Here is a 24,718-nt window from a genome sequence, read left to right as displayed (position 1 = left end):
ACAATAGGATAGTAAACAAATCGCTCCACATTAGCTTTTTACCATTACATCATTTCTTGCAGGCTTTGAAAGTAACACGGGTTGCATTAGTTGGTGAAGTAATGTGAAAGCGATATAACTTTGCACAGGACATTAGCAACTGCTCGGCCTGCGAGCTAACGTGACTTTCTCTGTTTCTCCAGCTTTACTAATGCTCACTTTGTTCTTACTCGACATCATCTGAACCTGTTTGGTCTGATGGGCTTCAGCACATAAACCTTTGTTGTTTTATATCCTTACGTGGAGCCTGTGTTTTGCTGTGAGCCAGTTGTTTTATGGTGTTAGTGGACTGCATGTCATTAGCTACCGTGTTGTCGCTGTTACACGAGAGAGGCTCGGGAGCGCGCACAGAGCTGAATCTGACCCGGAGACCTCACATTAAAAGCAGAATAGTGGCTGATGCAAGCAACGGAGAAAACAGGCGTGTGCTTCACGTCTAAGTGAGTTTTGAGCCCATTGACAATAAGGCAATGACAATTTGATTTATTAAATTCAAAAATTTACATTTAATGTCACTGCAGGGCATTTTATAAATGTGTTCCTCTGTTCTTGTGATCGCCATCAAATACCCCCCCCCCCCCCCCAAAAAAAACAAGACAAAAAAAACTGAAAATAATTTGTTTAGTCCACCAGACAAATACCCAATCATGACACTTGTACCACAAATAACTTTTATTTTAAAATTGTCATCCTGAGCAATTCATACAACCCTTTAACATGTTAGTAAACAATATCATCTCCACTTAGTTATAACATTTCTCTTATGTTAAAAACTTCAAATGCAGTGTTATTTAGTTTTATACATCTGTCTATATATATATAAAAATTGATTTTATGCCTCAAGGGCCCATAGAGCCCCTCCTACTCATTGAAGAGAAGCTTCACTGGTGGCTTTGTATGTTTACATGTACATTTTAGGTAAAATATTTAATTTGTCGTATTGTGAATAAGCAAAATATACAATACTACCCGTAATGGTCTGTTGATCCCGACTTTATGGTGCATGGGAGATGCTAGGCTACTAATGTGTGAGACCCAGTTCAGACACAAATGAAAGCTGAACTGAAGAGGATACTGTAGGTTTGTGACGAGGCGGAGATGGGAGGAGAAACAACTGACGCAAATTAAAAAGTAAGCGTGAATGCAGAAGTTTTTCCAAATCTCTTGCCAGTCATGGCATGACAGGTGATTCACGTTCAAGAGCTTAACTATTATTTGATTAATTAATATGATTAATTTCCTGTTTATTAAAATCAACAAAAAGGTTTTACAGACAGCTAACTGCTGAAGTGATTTATACTAAACATTCACTGGTACCAGCTTCTCATATCTGAAGATGTTCTGAATCAGTTTTCATTTCATTATGGATTTCTATAATTGAACTTGACTGTTTGAAGACAACTCCTTCAGCTCTGGAAGACTGATGGCCTTTATTTCCACATTATATACTAGAATGTTATAGACTAAATAATTAATCAAATCTTAAAAATATTGAATACAGAATTGAATACAGAAAAAGTACTTCTGTGTGTGTGTGTGTGTGTGTGTGTGTGTGTGTGTGTGTGTGTGTGTGTGTGTGTGTGTGTATGAGCCCTTAGTGTGTGCTTTGAGAAGCTCCATGAAGAGCATTTAGTTAATCTGATCAGTCTAGATCAGACAGAGCTCTGTAAACCAGGGAAAAGCCTTCAAATGCCACACTGTGCTCCATATCACTTCCCATTTTGTTTAAATGCAATGACCTTTGTCAAAATTAGCATTTTACTACATTTATATTCTTACTTGTTGTTCTATTTCACGTCTAATAATTAAGTGATAATAAAAGCTTGCATTGAGATATAAATGTCCGCTACATACTGACACTGCACAGCAGTTTGGCATCCGTTAGTAAATTGCATAATTAAATTCATCTGTAAAACAAAGTTAGCTTCCACACTTTTTCTTGTAACTTCTGGGAGCAGGAATAACTTTTCAAATAATGTCCTCCAGAATATAAAACAGGACGTCATAATGACTTTGGAGGATTTCAAATATCAGTGTAGGTAAGACAGGTACACTTTTCTCATCTATAACCAGCTCTTCAAGTAGTTTTATGTTACTTTTCTGAAAGTGTCCTCACAGTAGATATATATTTTTGAATTAAGATACTTCCTAAGATACTTTCCCCTGAGGAAACATAAGAAATCTTAAACTGGTTGCCCTCAAAAGAAAATACCAAACCAGCACTCCGTTTCTAACCGCTCAACTCAGTGTTAATGAGTTTGAGGTACTTTTAAAACTTTAAAAGGAAACGTGTTTAAAACGTTTCAGTTAACACACACTTGGTTCTGCAAGGTTACATTCTGGTGCTGGACTTGGATTTGGCAGCTTTCAATAAATATATATTATAATTTGTGTGCAAGAAATCGTCACACAGAAATGAAAGCCCTTTTTAAAAGTCAAATTAGCCTGCTGTTATGAAGTGACATCAATATGACAGTGGAAATTATAAAAAGGTAGTAGTTTGTAGTAATAAACCTTTTTTTGTCTACCAACCCGCCTGTCAGACTGAGTAATCTTCAAGAATCGCTAACATCCTGCAAATCATTAATCAAAATGAGGTTTTGTGAAACACACCAGCAACACCATCAACCAGTGAAAATCAAAATCAAGTACTAACACTTTATAGACATTTTAAATAAGTTGCAGCGATCTCAACACACCACACAAAGTGTGGTCAGATCATAATAGTCTTTTTCTGCCGCTACTCCCCATTCCCTCCCTTCCTTTGTCTACCAAGAGCCCTTTTTTCCTCACCTCTTTTCCACATGAACACTCACACAAAGGGGCTATAAGACTAGGAATCTTACACTTGTGGGATCAGTTGTTCAACAATCCTCTTAACACCATACCAACAACAGTCTTAGAATAAAGACAGAGAAATCACGGTATTGTGTCGTTATTTATCATCACAACTCTGGGCCACTGTGCTCTGTAAGGTAGTATTGACTTTTCTTCGCTATTCTGAGTGCGTAAAATTCACAACACCCTATGAAAACAATACTTTAATGGTTGTGAGGAAGTCCAGTATGTCTCATTCACAGTTTAAGTTTGGTACAAAAGGCCAGTGAGGACCAACATGTGTAGCAAGATGGGACCTGAACATCTTGTTCTTAGCGGGCATTCACCACCACAGGGGCTGTGTTGACTTCAGGTGCCAGTGAGAAGATGAAGTACCGTCTTGTTTAGTAATACACGCATTAGTTTAAATACTTATCCAAAGCCAAACACTGCACTGTCAAGTATAATACTACGAGAAAACTCGCAGAACATTATTTAATCCTCAGTCAGAACAATCACGGGGTAAAACGCAGAATAACACAGTATCTACCAGGCGTGTAGCTAGCCTGTGCTTGATTGGCTAATGCATCGCCTTGGCAGATGACTCTGCATTAAGCAAAGAACAGCTTTTTGGCTGGACCACTGCATTTTGTTTTGCTAGAGCTTCTGTGTACAGTTCTCCATTCAGTCAATGTACTTATAATCTTATTGAGCTGAATGTCATGCAGTGCCATATAACAACACACATTTTTTAAAAACTGAATAGACATAAAGCTCACTGTGATGGATTATGCATCCTCAGCATGTCTCTGCAGGACAATTTTCAAAAGAAATCAGTGGAAATCACTGGCTGCTCAGAAGCTCAGAATACAATTTGACCTCAAGTTGGACAATAGGCATATTATTGATTTGTAGTAAATTGGCGAAAACATAAAAACACTGGAGGTTACCTCAAGACTAGAAAGGATGAGTCGCCATGAACTGACTACCAACTACAATTCTGTTAAAGACCAAAATCCTCTCCCCTGTACAGTGTTAAGAGCTTCAAACTTATACAGTGGTTCTAAATACATTTCTCATCCAGGATTTCAGAACTACTAGACATGAGAGGTCAATAGAAGGATGTTAAAGGAGGTAAGGGCTAAGTCCTAGACCATGAGCTTTGTGTCTGAACACAGTGTTAGCAAACCAAGTCTCAGAGTGGAGCAAACTGTTGAAGCGGCAGGCTCTGGGCCGGGCTGGGCTGAGGGCTTGCACAGGCACTGCTGGCGACACTTGATCCAGGACTTGGCGACACGGGCAGGCTGAAGACCGAAGCATCATCCCTGTCTGAAGCGTCGTCATGGTTATCGTGATGGGAATGGTGCTGAAGGCTGACCACTACCCTGGAGAACAAGACAGGAGAGGGCAGCATGAAGATCATCTGGTTAATTTAACATGTAGTGTGTAATAAATCCTAACCCACTCTAAAATACTTCAATTTATTTCAGCATGTGGCAAATTGTAAAATAACGGTATAACCGTCAGTTATTTCAATAAACATGAAGATGGTTTTTTAATGCTTTTTATAGGCTAATTAAATACACACCAAAGTGAGGTTTTGTTTACTTAAGACAGCTGAAAGTAAATGAACACAATAGTTTCTTTATTTTATTAATCTGATTTTACACACACTAGGATGATCCAAGAAGATTTCATGAAGCACATCCATATTCATATAATATTATTAAATGGATCATCACCAGTAATATCTGTTTAATATTTTGCTCTTTGCATCTGTTAGGGTTAAGAAAGTAGTATTGGTGTATTCCTGACATTTATTTTTATGCTGTGTGTGTAAGAGCATGCATGTACCTGGATCTGGATGGGCTGACAAGGTCTTGTCTGTGGGGTTCAAACCTTGAGATGTAGCTACACTTGGACCACTAAGAAGTCACACAACAAAGACACAACAACAACAGAGAAAAAACCCACGGATTTTCTGATTACAAAAAAATATCACCTTCATCATTTATTCAGACAAATTAATTTAGTCTTTCAACAGTTCCTCACCATGTGAGCAGGGTCATCAGTCCCCAGATGAACTCCTTTCTGACAGAGAGTCCTCAGCAGACTGATACCTGCACATAAAACATAATCCATCAAATCTGGATTTACTCTCTCAGCAGTTTCAGTGTTTAATCTGCCCTGTGTGCTGCCTTGGATACAGTGATCGACCAGCAATGACAAATCACTTTTAGTGGTAATTTGTATGAATTTGCACATATTTTCCCCATATATTGCATCTACAAAAGCCTTACATTAAATATAAGGGTGCTCCGATCGATCGGTCACCGATCATAATCGGCCGATAATGGCTTTAACTAGTTTGAACGGTGGTCCCTAAAAAGGCCGATGAGAAAAGCTGATCAGATGATGCAATACTCGCCAGAAAATTTTCAATGGCAGCTAAAATGTGGCCCAAAAAATCCTGATCGGAGGACCTCTAATTAAATATTACATTAACCCACACAAACAATTCTCAATGTGCATCAATTCTGCTATTTTAACTTCAGCGCAGCACCAAAGTAAATATAGATAAACAATCCGTCTCATTAAGGTCTAAAAAAGCAGAGCAAATCCTTAATAAATCAACACCACTGAGAGTTTTATTGTGAAATTGCTCACATACCTTTTGCCCTGTTGTTCCAGTACCTCTGCTCCCACTGGTCCAGCAGGATGTTGAGGTATCTTGGACACTCGAAAAAGCGGAGGTAGCGAGATGATGACGGGGATGGGAAAACTCGCTCAAACTCTCCGAGACGATTCAGCTCGTCTTCACTCTCTGCTAGCACGTGAACGTCCTCTGGAGTTAAGACATCCAACACTGAAGAGAGGAGGTCCTGAGAGGCAGAAGGAAGGAGACAAAGTTGTAATTGTTGGCTGTTGATTTAACCCACCTTGGATTGGATTGGATTTACACTTAGTTGAATAAACTACTACTTACTTGGTCCAAATGTTTTATTTGTGTTTGTATTCACTGACCTGGTCTGCATATCGCTGTGTGAGGTAAAAGGCCCGTTTCACCCTCTCATCAGCAGACAGATCTGGTTTGGTTCTCTCCCTGTTCCCGCCACACAGGCTACACACACACACAGTCAGAGGTGTTGATTCAACTTTAAAGTCTTCTCTGAGTTCCTCTCAGTTACAGGACCCCCTCGTGTAGATGGTGTGATTCTAACAATAGCCTGTACGGTGTAGTATCACCTCCCTACCTGCTGGTAGAGCTGGAGGAGCTACTGCAGGGGGCGACCACATCTTCTCTCTGAGGTATACGAAAGCCAGCCAGGTTCAGGAGGTCTCTGATCATCTGACCTTTAATGGAAACATCCAGCGCTGTGTTGGAATGGAGGCTGGGCCAGAAACACAACAGTTACAAAATCTAGTTTGAAAACTTGTATGTGTGTTTTAAGTAAGTGTCTCTCCGTGTGAATGTTACCTTGGTGATATGTTGACCTCCAGGATCCAGGGTTTGAGTTTCTCATCCAGCATAATGTCAAATCCAAACAGCTCATGGCAGCTGTAAGGTGTCCGAAGGTGCATCTTCAGCAGACTGTTGACGTACGGTTCTGACCTGATAACAGGAAGGAGATAGCTTATTTCATAACCATTATTATATCATTATTTCAAACTGACTTTTCTCTTTCATCACTCCAGCATTTCACAGACTTTCCTGACACTACCTTTTCTTCTACACCCAGAATAAAATAATATTACTCAGATTTGTTCGTTAAGGAATTGTCAAAAACACATTGACTCAAAAGGAACCTGAGATTCATTACAGCATGCAAAATGTAAATGACTCAATTTTTTCCCTCAAGTGACCGCAAGGACTGCAGCATTTTATTGGGAAGCCATCCAGCCGACCAATCCCAGTGCTTACGGTCCGCGTCGCCTCCACGTGTCGTTACATTTTTGAGGAGGTGCACGGCGTAGGGTAGGGGGCTACGCAGAGACTACGCCGTCGATTTGATGCACAAGTATAAATTGCACTTTAGATGCATTCAACAGCAGCTCACTGTATCCTAGAAAATTTGCACCTTCCAGCAGCAAATATTTATTGACGCGCAATTGTTTACAATTTTCACTTTTTGAGAGTGTAATTGATTTTATCAATGAAATCATTTAGGAAAAGGTTTTATAGCCCCCACACATACCAGCTTTCAATATCGGCCTGTTCTAAGTGTAGTTTATACAGTAAAGGGGTCTACTATCCAAATCATTCTTAAAATCAAAATATCGGCTCATAAATCGGCTCTTTTTCACTTAATATCGGCATCGGCCCCCAAAAACCCATATCGGTCGGGCTCTAGTCTGGAGATAATAAACTAATTGGTCAATGAGAAGGGTTCACTCGATCACCAAAGAGTGGGAGTGTAACGGTACACTTGGCTCTTGAGATAAGATAATACACGATATTGGGTTCACAAGAATGAGATGAGATAATATTTTATATTTTATTTCCGAATGAAAGTCTGAAATGCAAAACAATGAAAATGTTGCTTATATTGTTCTTGTCTAATCTGTCACTGTGTATCTGCAGTGATACAAGATAATTAATGGCACTGTCTAAAAACTATTTTAACGTATTATTTTTGCAGCATGTAATGCATTTGTAAGGTACTTTATATCTATCTATCTATCTATCTACACTTTGAAAACAGGTTGCCAGTCATCTATGCCATGCAATATTTAAAAGTACAAAATTTGAAAGTACAAAAGTGAAAAGAACCAGGTTGTATTAGTAACAATTGACATTCTGTAAAAAAAAGTGAATCTAGTGCTTTAGGACATGATGCAAAAGCAACATCAATAAACACTTCACTTAAAGTTTTATATAAAATAAATAAAAATATATTTGCCCTGCAGATCTTCAGCCAGTGACTGAATGAATGGGTGAACTTACGCAATGATGGTTTTGATCACAATGTCTTTAATCTTCTCCCAGATCAGAGTGGTGTTGACTCCCTTAGAACCAAGATACTGCCACAAGGCCTTCAAAGCCCTGAAAACACACACATTCAAACTCACACTTTGTTGGCGAAGGGGAACACATACGCTCAGACACCATAACAATAATAGTAGCAAAGAGGTGTCACAGATCCGAGTTCCACTTTAGAAACATGTCTAGGAGAGGAACCTTCTTTGAATGTAGAATTTTAGTCGATGGTTTACTTAAACTCTGGAGTAAGGACTCAAAAAGACAGAATCCAATAATTCTAATTCATCCTTTCTGTCCTCCAAATTCCAATCTCTTCTTGTGCCAAGTGTTGGCCAGGCCATATTTAGTCAGGCTGTGCCCTTTGTCCTCCCTTCCACCTGTCTCACCCCCACACCCCCACCCCCCTTCCTTCCACTCCTTTACCCCTACTTCTTTTATACTTCCTCTTCCTCCCTCATTCCCTGCTTTCAGCTCTTAAAATGATCACCTTCCCTGTCTTTGTTTCATTGATTCAAACATAAACCTCTTTCTTTATTTTGTCTTTCTGTTACCATTTGTGTCCCTGGCAGGCCTTGTCATCGCTGTTTGTTTGGTATTCGGAGTTCTTCTTGTTGACACTGTAGTTGGTCAGGTGCATGAACTTGTTACCCAGAGTCTTCATGGAAGACGAATACCTAAAGAGGAGAAACATAGATGTGGAATTAAATCAAATATGACCTCCGTCATCAGCTTTTTGCAAGCCTGACATCTTATTTAAAGTGTCACAAATCATATATTATATTTGTATTTATAAACACACACACTTTACTGGGTTTTTTTCCTATTTAAATGACAGACTTTCACAATGGAGATCATTTATGTTCCATTTTACATTAATTAATCTACAGTATTAGGCCCCATCCACACTACTGCGTTTTCGAATTAAAATGGAGACTATTTGCTACGTTTGCACCTCCCATCCAGACTAAGACGACGAAGTTTGGAAACGCTGCCGACCCCGTTTTGCATTTCAAAACTCTGGAGGGCATTTTAGTGAAGACGGGCAAAAACGGAGGACTTTAGAAACGATGATGCAGCTGCTCACGCTCGGCTCTCTGATTTGGTCTTGCAAAGCAGAAACACGATGCTACTGACCAAGTTTTTGACATGGTATTTTTATTAAAATATTATGTACCGTGCAAATTACACTTCGCTGCCTACACTTGTACTGTGCATGGCGCCGTTTCCTTTGTGACGACTCCCAGTCTGTTTTCTGCCGCCACACTCCCGTATTACATTCAGTAACAGTCCCAGCTCGTTATTGGAACATGAAAAAAAATACCCTGGTCTGATGCTTAATCTGTATTTATTTATTCTTTGGTCAAATCTTCTGTAACTACGTAACAGACTGCATCTGCTTCATGTTTACACCGGCACGCGCATACCCAGTGTACCTGAACGGGCACTGGCTATTGCGTTTTCAGTCATTTTAATGTAGACAGTGTGGAAGGAGATCGTATTTGTTTTAATTCCCCGTTTGTAAACTAAAACAGAGTAGTGTAAATGTGGCCTTAGTTGCCTAGTCACTGTGGTAGATGTGATATAAACTGACTTGCAGCTGGCGAATCGAACCAGTCCATCAGAGAAGATGTAAATTTTCAGCGGGTCGTAGGATGTCACATAAACGTAAATCCGCAGGTCAAACTTATTACCGCTGATGAGGTAGGGCTTGTGAAGGTACCTGCAAAACACGACCAGAATGTTTTATCCTCATGAATAATGTAGTGTCAGGAACAGGAAAAGGTGCTGTGGGCTACTAACTTTCAAACCATTATCATTCTAGTCTACTTACTTCTGGACCAGTAGCGGTCTCTTGCGGGGCATCTGGCTCCATTTGTGAATGACCTGGATACCTATTCCTCTGGCTGACGCAGGCTATTAGAGATGGGAATAGAAAGAGAATTAAGAAAAAAACTAAATAAAACAGTTACCTAATAATAGAAAGAAACACATTTTCTTTAGCGGTGTAACTGTGTGCATCATCCTCAACTGTTACAGGTACAGGACGTTTGGTATGCGACTTCCTCAGTCAGGTACGCCATGTGACCCAAACAATTACTATCAAAATAGTACAAACGCAACAGAAATCCTAGAGCACAAGGAAAGTGCATCAGCTGTCTGTTAGCTGTAGCACAATAGTGTGTTTCGTCTGTTTAGCCAGGTCAGTCTTGTGGTGTTGCTGCCTCCGAATGGCAAACACAAATTAGCCATTTAGATCTACAGTTTGGGAGCATTACACTTTCCAATTAGTTACAAAAAACAGGCAACAATTAGTATTTGAGTGTTTTTTTCCCCTGTGTTTTGAGACTGACTTGCCTTCACAGCTTTGATACAGTTAAAAGTAAACTGAAAAAATGATTATATACTGGGAGAACATACAGGTTTGACGATCCATTTCTGTCTGGAACCAGCGTCCTCCCAGGCCTTGCGGAGCAGCTTGATGTCCTGAGGAAGGATGAAGGTGCGGGGGAAAAAGCTGAACTCTTGTTTGCCAAAGCGAACCTGCATCTTGGACAGGTTCCTCCACAGCCGGTCCTTTCGGCCAATCTGAAATGTTCCCGGGAAGTGGTTCAACTAGGACCAGAGAAACACAAACACATCCAAGATAAGTGGAATTCTGGACAGAAGACCTAAAAAAGGTAATTTGATGATTTCACCTTCGTAAAAGTTGGTTTAAATTAAAGCTTTCTGGGAGCACAAGGTGGAAATGAATCGTGAATCTACAGTTTCTCACCTTCTGATGCTCTCCAAGGGCCTTGAAACCAAGAGACTTCATGTGGTGTCCCCAGCAGCCCAACCAGTCATGGCTTTCTATATGAACAAAAGAACATTTGGAACAACGGATTTGGCTCATCCAGGACAATTAACAGTTATTTATTATTGTTGAGCAGCAGTTGCATGAATATGATTCATGTGGTAACATAAGTGCTCCGATGCTAGCAAGGCTATTTTGCTAACCTGAATTAATGTTTTTGTTTATTTCAAATCGTAAATGTTAATGACATAAAAATGAAATAGGCTTTTGCTAAGGTGGGGTAATTAACTTTTTTCAGCTTCTGAAGTGGAGTATCACAGATCAAAGTTTGAGAACCCCTGGCATAGGTGTTGATCCTTAAAGATTTAATCCACACTGATTAGTTTAGCAGATCTAGCAGACGGGATGACATCCTGTCTATGATTTAAGTATTTCTGAATTATGTGGTGCAAATGTGATGACTTACTCTTGGTGACTTTGAAGTGGGACCTGCCGACAGTGTGTTTGACAATATTTGGAGTGACGTTGCTCATCTTCCATTTTAACAGTCGTCTTTGTTCTGCAGGCAGCAGTTCCACTGCAGAGCACACGACACAGAAGCTGTTTGTAATTTATGACCAGATGTTTCTAAAACTGCTACACATTATGTCTACACAGACTACAGGCATGATGCATATATCGAAACAGTTCACAGCACCCACAATCAATATGTAAATAAAACTGGATTAAATAATATATGATAAACACAACACCCTTAACCTTCTACCTTTTCTCAGATGAACCAGCATTAACCAGAGGATTAGCGTAGTAACCAAAATCTGACTTTATTATTTTATAGCCAAAGATGGTTTGAACTCAGCTAGTCACTGTTTTATTTTGGTGGTTTTAGCTGAATAACTTATAAAATTTTTTTAAAACACATACTCTCCTGTCACACTCTTGGAAACAGTTTTGGGGTTAAAAATCAAGGGCAGCTGGAATTGTTTGAATCCAAGAGGCAAAACATCTTAGAGGATCGTCAAACAAGTCCAGCTGCCCTTGATTTTAACCCACCTTGGATAGTTAAGACTTTCCCTGTTTTTGTCTGCTTGGGCTTGCAATCTTCAAACATGACATCCTGTCAGTGATTAACTCTCCAAGCCTCAGTTCACTTTGCCTACTGTTACAGCTACTGTCAGTTTCATACAGCAGATATGCTCGTCCTGACCTTTCTCACTGGCGGTGCTGAAGTAGAGTGTTGGAGGAATGAAGGGGAACAAACTGGGAACCAAAGCTGGCCTCTCCTCTCGATCATCTTCGGCACCCAACGACATCGCCTCCTCAACACTGAGAGAAAGAAAGAAAGAGTAAAGGCAAACAGATTAATCACATCTACACCAACACCATAACAGTACTATATTGTTTATATCAAAAAGGGAGAAGTTGCATGTGATTGATCAAGAGAACTCAGCAAATATTCATATAATGACAAATTTGGTTTATATCCCACTAAAGACAATCCATTTATACAACATTTTATGAAGCATTTGACTGAGAAACTTGCATCAAGAAACGACATCTTACAACTGTTTAGTTTAAGCCCAAAGTCTATAGAGAGACATTCAAATAACACATTTACTTTCTGTAAGTTGTAAACACGTAACCTCCCATCTATATTGATTGTTTTGCCGAGTTTTGCTGCTGAAGACGGTCCTGTCAGCGCCGCACCTCTGATTTGCTTGTTAATATTAAACGAGCAAATTGCAGTCTCACAACAAAATTTAAAAGTAATGCAGCTCGAGTTACGTTCACCGACCACTAACTAACAGAAGCTGGCATCCGGTCACCACTCTAGTTTGTAACACAATACGAGTGTGGACAGGATGGATGATCGTTTGCACTATGCACTGGTAACATGATGCATGTGTGAATTTGGGGTCAGAGACATCACACAGAGAGTACAAGTACATTTTGAGCTGAAACACAAAGGAGACCTTCTAGAAAGTGACTTTTTGATCTACTAAAATTTATATTCCCACATTTTAGATTTTAATACCACTATTCACAGAGACTTTTGCCAGTGGAGATCCAATGATGGCTCAACATTAACAGGAACACATAAATTGCTGTATTTCGTGTCTGGAATCATATATTACATTTATATATACACATTTAACAAAATAACACTAGTGCTGCTCTAGTTTTTCCTAAAACAGCCAGTTGCAAGTTAAGTCCAACAATAGCAGATTCCTGAGCTCTTTTTTCCCCCTCAACATAACACCAAATCAGATCAACACAAAATAATGAGAATTTACACACTAAAGGAAAAAAAACACTCACATGACAGTCATATAGGCAAAGAAGCAAGGATGGCAAAAACAGATGGATGAAGTAACAGGGGATGATATCCTCTTCTAAATAGTTTCTCTTAAAAAAAAACAAAATTCCTTCCACCACCGACAGGAACACGATGGCATTACAGCTAGACTAGGCTAACTTAACACTACACCATACATACAGGAAAGCTATAGCCATCAGGAAAAGGTGGGAGGATGTTGGGATGTACGTAAATCAGCACAAACAAATCAGCTGGTTGGGGGGAAAAAAGAAAAAGACGACAATAGTGGTCCCTATCCAGGCTGTTTTAGCAGAGAATCAGCTCCGAGTCTTTGGTAGGGAGTTCCACTGTTGAGGCCATCACAGTGGAGAACAATAATATACACAATGCAGCAGACCTTTCCACCACGCTCTGCTGCTTTCAGCCTCTTTAAACAATGCAGTGGGAGAGAATGAAAGAGAGAGAAAGAGTCCACAGGCTCGGATGGTGATATGATGATATACGTTTTATGGCATTTTCGGAGACCAATTAGAAACAAGGCTTAGATGTATGGCGGTCCAAGGAAAGGACACTGACATTTTGTTCCATAAGACGTTGATGAAAAATAAAAACTTGTGGTTCTCTTCGGGTAAAAATCATCTTTTCAAACTCATAAAATGGGTTTAACACCACAAGCAATTGTCTGTTAAATGGTTAAAAACTACCTACCTAACGAAAATCATCTTTTTAAATTATTGATTCACCGGTTATTTATGTGGCCATAATGAAACCCAGTGGGGCTTTAAAGACCGCTTTAAACAGGTGTTGACAGTGATTATACTTCTCTAGGCATACATGAGGGGGGCGAGCGTCCAGAAAAAAAGCTCCAAAAGCACAGAGTTTGCATCAGTCAGTGTTTATGTTCTTAAATGTCAACATAAATAAATAAAGTGTATGGGTGTGTGGTTCGCGTGTGTCTTACCCAGAAAGAAGACCAAAGGATGCTGTGGATGAGGTGCCATTGATGGACGAACAATCTGAATCATCTGAAGACAACAGAAGGCAACTCAAATTAGCAGTTAACAATCACCAATAGTGCTAAATGACTGAAAGCAGCTCGAGTGTGATGACGTGTGTAGTTTAATATCTTACCATCGTCACTGCAGGCATTTTCCAGCTCATCAGGCAGCTCCTCCTCAACTCCATCCACCTGCATAACACACTCCTGGCTGGAAACAATTAATACAAGGTGAAATTAGGAGGAGGAGTAAAAAAAACAAAACAGAACTACATCTATTGATTGAGAAGCAATTTGCTTTTGCTCACCCTGAAAGCTGAGTCTCTCCAACCTGACACTCCTCCATAAGTGAGGGGGAGGAAGGGAATGGAGATGAAGATGACTTGGAGGCAGGCTGTCCCTGCCTGGTGAGGTGGATTGCGGAGATCTGAGTGGTCATGGAGCCCATCAAGGCTCCTGCAGGACAGGAGGCCACATCTATGAGGGAAAGAACAGTCATACAGCGTACAGCATGTATGTAATGGTCGATTTCTGTTTTCATGCTAGATACCTATGAACTGAATACACGAATCACGTGTCTTTCCTCTGGTGAAGTTAAGATAACAGACTCTATACATGACTGTTACATATTAACCTTGTCCAGACTAACCTCACCCTTAACCAGGCTGTCAGGACCTCATTGGACAGAGCTCATGAAACTCTTAACATGCCCCCTCCTTTTCACGCCGATGTGCCAAAAGCCAGAGAAAGAACAGATTCAAATTACTAGGTGTGAACGAAGGATGCTGTCTCCTTATAACTTCTTCTGTTGCTGTTTAGCTAAATAATCTTTAACAGTTATTTAGTAGTTCTCCACTTCAATTTTGAGTAGTTTTATTACCATGTTGTTCTTGTTAGAAGAAGGAACCACAAAGAAAGTTAATTTAAAGTGCTTTTCATTCTCCTGAGGCTCATTTACATTCCTGCCTGTGTTCTATGTTTATCTAATGCTTTGTTTCAGCCCTTTTTACATACTTTTAGATATTATATGGTACAGAAATATTATCATGTGTTAAATAATCAATTTTCCCAGCTCCTGAGCCAAGAATTGAATTTAAAAAGTTAAATAACCATTTCTGAAGTAGTCAGAGTGATTTCCAGGTCCTCTCCTGAAACCAGTGTCCCCCAGAAGACAAAAGTATAACATGCCATTGTTAGACTATACTTATTCATGTATAAGGAGAAAGTCTATCTATTACGAACTGTGTCATTGTTTAACGGATACCATGTTTAAATGCTTTCAAATACTTATCTCCTTAGGTAAAGTAGTATGTAGTCAAGCTGTTCTTACGCCTACTATATTATAAATGGTGTCATGTAAAGCCAACAGTTTTCTGATTAAGAACAATTCACACGCTAGCTTTTGTTTTGTTTTATTTTCATTTATATAAATGCTTAAAACTAAGAACTTTATAACTGTGACATTTAAGAGTTGATTGTGGAAAGGTATTTGATTAAAACACACACAAATAGACTTTTAACCTTATTAAAGTTAAGACACAGAAATCTCAGGAGACTCTAAAGTCCTCCTCCTGGAGACACGCCCCAGGAGACAAAAACACAACGGTGTGAGCTCCCCCTACTATCCTGGCGTCTCGCTCCTAGCAGCGTCCAACACCCAAGAGGTCCGGTCCAGAATCTCCGAGAACCGAAGTTTTCTTTCATCTCACAGCAACTTACTTACTCCCACGCGTTCACTGCATGAGTTTTTCCGCAACCACCAGCCAGCCAAAGTACTATATGATAACCTCATGGGCCCAAAAATCCACTCGAGAGGCCATGTGGCATGCCAAGCCACGGAGGCCCCTGAACATAATGAACGAGCCAAGCCGACAGTGAGCCTTTACCATCCAGACGTTGGGACAAAACGACAGCAGTAAGACAATAACCAAACTCTGCATTCTGTGGCCAACTTGATGTCCTTTAGTCCTGAAACTCCTAGCCAAATCGAACTTAGTTATGATCAAATAAATTGCATTCATTAGTTCTTTTACTCCCTTAGAATGAAATTCTTTCCCACAGTAGCCCAAGTAAATTCACATTGACCTCTATTACTCTCATTGATTGCATCATTATTGTTTTTATTTCTCTGACATATTTAACCTCACTGTGTATTCACTGTAGTTTTAATACATTTTCACTTAATCACAGGAACTGTGTGTGTGTGTGTGTGTTTAGCTCCAGGTCACTGGACAGGGGATTCACCTTTTGATTTGAGACCAATTGTTTAAACTTAATTAAGTAATTACTAACTGATCACTAGTAAAGAATTGTGTAATTATTAAGCCATACCTAAGGAGTCCTGAAGGCCTTTGGCGAACGGAAATTCAGGTGGTGCCCTAAAACGAGTGCTTCTGATATAATATTTCCGAATATTATTATTCATAACTTTATTAACAGAGTAGATTTGCTACAATATTGTCTATTAGATATTTTCTTCTGTAACTGAAAGACAAAAAAAACATGCAAGTTGGTCACTAGTGTGTTAGCTAATGCTAAAATATTTCCAATTAACATAATAACATCCTCACAAAACTATAGTGAGATGTGCAGGTAGGAGACTAATAGCTTTCTGTCTCTAAAGATCAGCATTAACAAAGTTTCTGGAGGAGGTTCAAACTCAGTATTACCAGAACTCCGTATGCTCATGAATAATTCTGTTCAACTTGTCTTCAACATGTTAAGAGGTTCTTGATTCCCAATCTGCAGATTCAACAACCATTCTGTTGGTCTGGGTTTTCTTTGACAGCTACATTCAATGTCACAGTGAAACAATAATTCTGATTACCTGTGATGGCATCCAGCGGTGTGGGCTTCTTGTCCTGAGTGGCACTGACACTGGCACTGAGGATAGTTGGCATGGGGCCATTTGGAAAGGGACTGGCTGCTGGAGGACTGATTCTTCTGCATGTGGACAAAGTGCTTCCAGGTGGACACCGACTTTGTGGGGCCTGCTTGTTTAGGTCTAGTGATGCTATCGTTTGGGGCTTGCTGTTGTTAGTTGTTGCCACTACTGCTTGAGGACCACCTCTTACTAGTAACTGATTGTTTAAAACTGTTTTTATAGAGCAACTATTTTGTGTTTCACTGCCTTTTGTTGCTGGTTTAGCTGAATGGCTTCTCCTTGCAGGTGTTGTTGTTTCTCTTGTTGTGCTTCTTATTTCTACTTTTGTGCTGTCATGGCTGGAGGCATTCTTTCCTAATGCTGCCCCCTGATGTTCACAAAGAGTAAGGCATAGAGGAGGCACTGACAGCAAGGAGGAAGAGTCTGCAGCTTCAAGCTAACAAGACAAAACAACAAAAGGTCAAATATGGAGAAAGAGCCAGTAAGTGGGCTTACATATGCTGGAACATCATCATAAAATCAGTAATTGCACGGCCTAAGAAAAAAAAACAAGGTATTTATTTTATGAGGAAAGCTAAGTTCACCAGTAAGGATGTGTGTAACAAATAATAATCCTAATTAAAATTAACTAACTAAAATGTGAGCTTCAGGAGCCAAATGATAATCAGTTATGTTTAAGCACACATTACCAATGCTAACATGCCGCCTTATACACCAATACATCAGCCTAGGTGATTTATCAGGTTTGCCCTTTATGAAACCATAATTTTCCACTGTATTAATCAAGAAGAAAAAAAGCTATTCTTCACTATACAGCGATTGATTACTTGGTAGCCAAGATGCAGATGTAGTTCTAAATGGACAGCAGGAACTCATGCAAGTCAGTCTGTCTTAATATCTTTATGTTCACTTTTCACTCTGTACTACGACAAGCAATTCATTTTAAGAGTTTAAAACCCAACTCCGAATAGAAGACTTATTTTTTACTTTATTTTTTTGTTCCACTTTAACTGAGCAGATGTGGCTTCCACGTTGAGAATCATCAATACTCACCTTCAACGTGTTAGTTTGCTGCAGAGTGGGCCGTCCTTTGATGAACTGGTCTTTCTGACAATCTGACATAAGAGGGTCTAATCCCAACGATGCATCCCCTGTGGCAGCCTGTCGCCCGCTCATTGCTAAACCATCATCAGGCTGAGAGGTTTGGAGCGACATATATTGCTGCATGGCACCCGTCACCTGGAAATGAAACTCAATCTGGCATTCCTTCTTGGTGAAGGAGGAAGGGGCACTGGTCTCTGTGAGGCTGCCACTAGCCTTCATCAATCCTGTTGCCAGTCCCTGGTTTGGGTTTTGAATCCCATTAAGTAGATTTGGAAACACATCTGGCACAGTGGTGAATTGGCTCTGGGTGTTGGATTTATTCCCGTCCCCATTCTCCCAGTCAGAAACCACACATGGAGCCACTGATGTCTGCCTCAAGCGGGAAGCAGAAGAGGCAACATTTGAGGAGAGAGGTTTGGCTTGATCCTTTCTCCTGGATAGCTCTAGGGAAGTCTGACTAAAAGGCACTTTAGTGGCCGCAACAGTCTTGGCATGTGTACTGACAGAGGCTGTAGTGGTGGGGCTACCTGCATTGGCGCAAGCCCGAAGCGTCTCCCCACCCCAGGGGGAGGACTGGTTGGTGGGCATCTCACCGTCCAACGAAGCTGTGGCTATTTCTGAAGGGCTGAGATGAGGGGCAGATATCTTAGGTGGAGATTGATAGGCAGGATAGGAATTAACAGTCGAGACAATACCAAAGCCTGAGTTGGAGGAAGGATCTGTTCCCTAAAAGACCTCTTGGTTCTCCTAGTAGCTCCCTTCTCAGTGAGAGGTTCTTCTGTAGGAATGACTTCTGAGATGTCAGCTCCAGCCGAATGGAGTTGTTAATTTTCTCTTGGTCACTATAGATCGACTACAAGTTCTTGATAAATCAGTAAACATATCTGCTGCCACAGAAGCAGTGACAGCAGTTGAGCCTAGCACCTGTGCTGCAAGTTAGCAGGACCCTCTCAGCTCTTGGTATGGTTATAAGCCTTCACAAGAGGCTCAGACAGGCAGGCACATAGTTTTTTTTTTTCCTGAGGTAAAGTGGTTCCCTCTCTAACTAACAACCACACTCAAGAGTTTAAAACAAGACAGAGGCTGTGTCAATGACATTGAGGACATTAGTTGATGCAGACCACAGCCAGAAGCCGTTTCTCTGGGGATGAAATGTAAGCTTTTAGGCTGCTTAAGAAGGTATCAAGTCTTGGAGGAGAAAGCGGTGTCCTAGAAGAGTTCTTATTTCCCCTCAATTGTTTCACAGCTTTCCCCACTGAAAGAACACAAGAAAAGAGGCAGAGTAAGTCTAAGCGAATCATAACTCCGCATGAAGTGTTCCCTCTTGTATGGAAAGAAAGTCACTCAAAATATTTTTAGTGAATGTACAGTAACCGATTTTTGTAACCATCTTAAGTTATCTGGTAACGCTTTAACAGCTTTCCCTTCTAATGTTGAATGCAATACCTTACACTGCAATATGTTATACCAATAAAGTGGTGGAAAGTAACTAACCCTTTAACAAAACTCTCCCGATGTTATTGTATGATTGATACGTAGATAAAGTAAATACAACAGCAAACACACCAGTGTATCTTTATATCTTTATTTAAGCCTCTTTTCCACAATAACTATAAGTAATACTACACTAAAAAGGCTGGTGTTGTGATGCTTAAGTTTAGGACCTTTGTTGATGCCAATTTCATGACATTTCTTAGGACAGCTAAGTTATAACGTCCCTGTGTTTGAGCTAGCTAACGTTAGCTAAGTGAGTATGCCGAGTTAGCTAGCCTGTATCACCAAAGAAAGCTAACCTCCATACATTAAATTTACAGATGTTCCCAGTAGTTTGTTATTTGTCTTTAATTGCGTCTTTTAAACTCTCTTTTCAGCAGGCATTGTACCACCATGTGCTGAAACTTTTGCCAAACTTTTGTCAATGTGAAAGGTTCGTTTCACGTGTTTGCTTCCAGGACACGCAGCTTAAGGTTAACTTAGCTAACGTTCCTCAACAACACATCGGTTGTAGCTAACGTTACTTGTCAAGAATAAAAACGTTAACTCAAACCAGGCTGACGGCTAAATAGTTACTAATTTACTTACGTTAATTGAACTTCTTATATCCGTCTGTGTTTACCATTGCATCGTCCAGACATGCAGCGTTAACGTTAGCTTAGCAACAACAACCAAGACAACATCTGTCACACAGGGTTTTTGGAAGATTTCCCGGTGTCAACAGTAAAACACAGCCTTGCTATTAGCTTATGCAGACACATACATACCTACGTCGTCCCGTGTTATGTCGCCAAACATGTTGTTCCGTTCGTCTGGCGAGGTGCTAACGTTGGTCGTTAGACTTTAGATTGCAGCAACTAGCTGAAAGGTCCGAGTGACCCCTCATGGCCGAAGATCGTCTATTGCTGCAAGAGGGCGCATCGACTGCTGCAAGCGCAAAAGCAGCTTCTTCTTCTTTTTGAGTTTTATTGGCGATTTGCATACAACGAATCGGTGCATTACCGCCACCATCTGGTGTGAAGTGTGGACTTACAGTATTCAAAACAACAACAACAAAAAACCACTCTCCACTCAGTTATATGAGCTAGTCTAAGACTTTTTAAAGTCTGTAACTGTAGGCCTCTCATCAGAAAAAGCTTGAGAAAATGGTTACTTGCTTTGTTTTGCTTAATTCCTGGATGTCTATAGGATAAGGAGTTGGCATGTGTTATTTAATCTCATAGACACTCAACCAGCCATGATTTTTGAAATATTCCTGTTTGATAGCCTAACTTTAGACTACACTACACTACTATATCTTAATATATTTGCATTTAATACCTCATTTAATTTAGTCTATGTAATTCTTCTCTTTTCAACAAAAAAGAAAATAAACCCTGGTATGTTGGAACGCACCAATGGCAACGACATTAGAATTTTTTTGTGATGGAAAAACAAAGTTGTTACTACATAGTCTGAAACCTTCCTGTGGAATGTGGAACTGGCAGAGGGAAGGTGGGAAACAAGTCAAAAAATCCTGCAAAACTACAGCTTCTCTTTAACAAAACCACACACATTTAGGCTATCTCCTTTGACTAATGTAATTTTTTTTTCACTTCAGTTCACTGAGCCTCCCCTGAAACAGTTTGGAGCCCCCCTGGGGCTAATTTTTATTTGGTCTTCTTTGCAACGTTATCTTTTTATCTATTTCATTTCTTTTGATAGGCTATCATGTGCTGGTAGGCCTACATATACAGTGAGGAAAATAAGTATTTGAACACCCTGCTATTTTGCAAGTTCTCCCACTTAGAAATCATGGAGGGGTCTAAAATTGTCATTGTAGGTGCATGTCCACTGTGAGAGACATAATCTAAAAAAACAAAACCAAAAATCAAAATGTATGATTTTTTAACTATTTATTTGTATGATACAGCTGCAAATAAGTATTTGAACACCTGTCTATCAGCTAGAATTCTGACTCTCAAAGACCTGTTAGTCTGCCTTCAAAATGTCCACCTCCTCTCCATTTATTATCCTAAATTAGATGCACCTGTTTGAGGTCATTAGCTGCATAAAGACACCTGTCCACCCCATACAATCAGTAAGAATCCAACTACTAACATGGCCAAGACCAAAGAGCTGTCCAAAGACACTAGAGACAAAATTGTACACCTCCGCAAGGCTGGAAAGGGCTACGGGGAAATTGCCAAGCAGCTTGGTGAAAAAAGGTCCACTGTTGGAGAAATCATTAGAAAATGGAAGAAGCTAAACATGACTGTCAGTCTCCCTCGGACTGGGGCTCCATGCAAGATCTCACCTCGTGGGGTCTCAATGATCCTAAGAAAGGTGAGAAATCAGCCCAGAACTACACGGGAGGAGCTGGTCAATGACCTGAAGAGAGCTGGGACCACCGTTTCCAAGGTTACTGTTGGTAATACACTAAGACGTCATGGTTTGAAATCACGCATGGCACGGAAGGTTCCCCTGCTTCAACCAGCACATGTCAAGGCCCGTCTTCAGTTTGCCAATGACCATTTGGATGATCCAGAGGAGTCATGGGAGAAAGTCATGTGGTCAGATGAGACCAAAATAGAACTTTTTGGTCATAATTCCACTAACAGTGTTTGGAGGAAGAAGAATGATGAGTACCATCCCAAGAACACCATCCCTACTGTGAAGCATGGGGGTGGTAGCATCATGCTTTGGGGGTGTTTTTCTGCACATGGGACAGGGCGACTGCACTGTATTAAGGAGAGGATGACCGGGGCCATGTATTGGGAGATTTTGGGGAACAACCTCCTTCCCTCAGTTAGAGCATTGAAGATGGGTCGAGGCCGGGTCTTCCAACATGACAATGACCCGAAGCACACAGCCAGGATAACCAAGGAGTGGCTCTGTAAGAAGCATATCAAGGTTCTGGCGTGGCCTAGCCAGTCTCCAGACCTAAACCCAATAGAGAATCTTTGGAGGGAGCTCAAACTCCGTGTTTCTCAGCGACAGCCCAGAAACCTGACTGATCTAGAGAAGATCTGTGTGGAGGAGTGGGCCAAAATCCCTCCTGCAGTGTGTGCAAACCTGGTGAAAAACTATAGGAAATGTTTGACCTCTAATTGCAAACAAAGGCTTCTGTACCAAATATTAACATTGATTTTCTCAGGTGTTCAAATACTTATTTGCAGCTGTATTATACAAATAAATAGTTAAAAAATCATACATTGTGATTTCTGGATTTCTTTTTTTTAGATTATGTCTCTCACAGTGGACATGCACCTACGATGACAATTTCAGACCCCTCCATGATTTCAAAGTGGGAGAACTTGCAAAATAGCAGGGTGTTCAAATACTTATTTTCCTCACTGTAAAAATATTACTGTACTGTACCCATCATTTGAATTCTGTATGATGTTTGTTGTACTTCTGCAAACTGGCTTCAGATGAACTTGAGTCTGAACAAGTGAATGCTATCAATGGTCTTGTATCCTCTATCCACTGCGCTGCTAACAATATTGCAAGCATTTCTCCCATGTGAACATTTAATTCATCACTGATCCTTTTCTGTATTTTCAAAAGGAACAATAAATCCTATTTTTATTAACTAAACTCTTTTACACATCGGGGTGGATCTGGACCTAAATGTAATTATCAATAAATGCCTGTATGTGATATCAAAATGAACTACCTTCTTTTCTAATAATGTAAAATCTGCTGCGCCATCCGGAAGTATTCAAGGTGGTACTGAGCACTGACTAAAGTTTAATTTAGCTACTCTACGTTCTGTTGCTTTGTGTATCACAGTCAATCCAAAGCTTTTTGTCTCCCTCCTCTCCTTTCTTCTCCAACAAGATTTAAAGTGTTTTATTTAGGGGAATCTTGACTGTCGCCATGTAAATTAACCCAGTAATTGACTAATGGCTGTATCCTTCTCATATCTAGTGGCATTTCTGCTATTTCCCAAGAGCCACTCAAACAATTGCCGATGTAAAAAAGACGAAAACAAAAACGAAAGCCTTGAATCAGAGCTCCCTCCACCACTTAATCTAAAACAACTTGGACTACATATTTTCTTGTGGTCTTTTTGATCTTTTGTTGACACACACGTACAGTGGTGTAAGAAGATCTACAGTGTAGAAATTCAAAACCTAATCCTTAAGCAAAAATAGAGCTACAATATAATTATTTACTCACTTTTATGTATTTTAATTAATATTATTGGTGCATTAATGTGTATGTTGCAAGTAAAAGTTCAAAAGAACTAGCATCAAAATATACTTTAAGTGCAAAAAGTACAGTAGGCCTACTAGTTATTGAGAATGGCCCACTTCAGATTATGTTATTGAATTACGATTATTAGTGCATTAATGTGTACATCAATTTGTGCATCACTATAAAGTGTGGTGCTGATTTTTTTGAAATACATATACTGGCAAATAGCAATTTCACCAAGGGATCAATAAAGTCTTATCCATAATCCATAAAATATATAACTATCCATAATAATGCATCATTAAATCTGCAAAGTAATTAAATGTAACTGATAAATGAGTAAAAGTACAATATTAGCCCCTGAAGTGAGGTGGAGTAAAAGTACAAAGCTACACAAGAAGAAAATATTCAATTAAGTAACTACCTCAAGATTGTACTTAAGTACAGTACTTAGATAAGTTTACTTATTTAATTTCCACCACTTTATTGGTACATATTGCAATGTATTGTTTTCAAAATGAAACTTTTTAAGTAGCCTATGTTCTTGCCTATGGTTTTTGTGTTTCAGCATCAGTTGGTCTCTTGCTTTCATTTCCTTGCCAGATTTCTTTGCTTGTACATCACAAATGTCATCACTAGAGGGCTCAATGGAGGAGGACCTATACAAGCAAACCTCTGTCTTCCTCCTGCCTTTGCTACAGTCCTACATCTCCTCCCTACTTGGTCCTTTAGGTTTGCTTTCATTATCCTCTTCCTTGGGTTCCATTTTTATATCTTCTACTATATCGTCCTTCTCACTCTCATCCTTTCTTTTTCTTTTTGTCTCCTTCACTTACTCTCCTTTTTCATCCTCTGTTCCTCTTTCCCTCCTCTTTCACTTTCTTCTTGTTTCCTTTTCTCTCTCATTGTCATTCTTTTCATCGTTCCTTTCCCTGCTCCTTTATTTCCCTCTCTCCTTTCTCCTTCCTCTCTTACCTCTTTGTCTTTCTTTAAATCTTTTCATCCTCTTCACTTTTCTTCTCCTCCTTTTCGTCTTTCCTGTCTGTTCTTCTTTTCCCGCTCTCCTTTGCACACTCCTGTTTCCTTTTCTCAATTTCTTCATCACCTTA

General features: G+C 39.9%; 1 protein-coding gene across 2 annotated transcripts; it reads right to left on the bottom strand.

Annotated features, from left to right (window-relative positions):
* Nucleotides 1–689: 689 nt before the first annotated feature.
* Nucleotides 690–20,347, bottom strand: ttll4 (tubulin tyrosine ligase-like family, member 4). 2 transcript variants are annotated; one of them, XM_038721302.1, is made up of 21 exons: nt 20,195–20,347; nt 17,883–19,188; nt 16,773–17,265; nt 14,254–14,422; nt 14,080–14,156; nt 13,910–13,973; nt 11,839–11,957; nt 11,098–11,208; nt 10,611–10,687; nt 10,256–10,450; nt 9,669–9,751; nt 9,429–9,557; nt 8,389–8,511; nt 7,802–7,900; nt 6,335–6,469; nt 6,111–6,248; nt 5,881–5,977; nt 5,528–5,738; nt 4,909–4,976; nt 4,711–4,781; nt 690–4,241 (listed from the first exon to the last, which is right to left on the bottom strand). In XM_038721302.1, the coding sequence occupies exons 2-21, from the start codon at nt 18,519–18,521 to the stop codon at nt 4,052–4,054; spliced, it is 3,288 nt and encodes a 1,095-aa protein (XP_038577230.1). In that variant the 5' UTR covers nt 18,522–19,188; nt 20,195–20,347; the 3' UTR covers nt 690–4,051. The 2 variants fall into 2 exon arrangements, with proteins under 2 accessions (XP_038577230.1, XP_038577231.1); XM_038721303.1 differs by having other exon boundaries at nt 20,199–20,334.
* Nucleotides 20,348–24,718: the final 4,371 nt, after the last annotated feature.

This window comes from Micropterus salmoides, unplaced genomic scaffold (genome assembly GCF_014851395.1).
Source record: "Micropterus salmoides isolate LMB-PRFRI ecotype aquatic unplaced genomic scaffold, ASM1485139v1 Ms_hic_scaffold_15, whole genome shotgun sequence".
NCBI classification, from domain to species: Eukaryota; Metazoa; Chordata; class Actinopteri; order Centrarchiformes; family Centrarchidae; genus Micropterus; species Micropterus salmoides.
The sequence above is the reverse complement of the archived record's forward strand: the minus strand, read 5'-3'. Positions and strand labels throughout refer to the sequence as shown.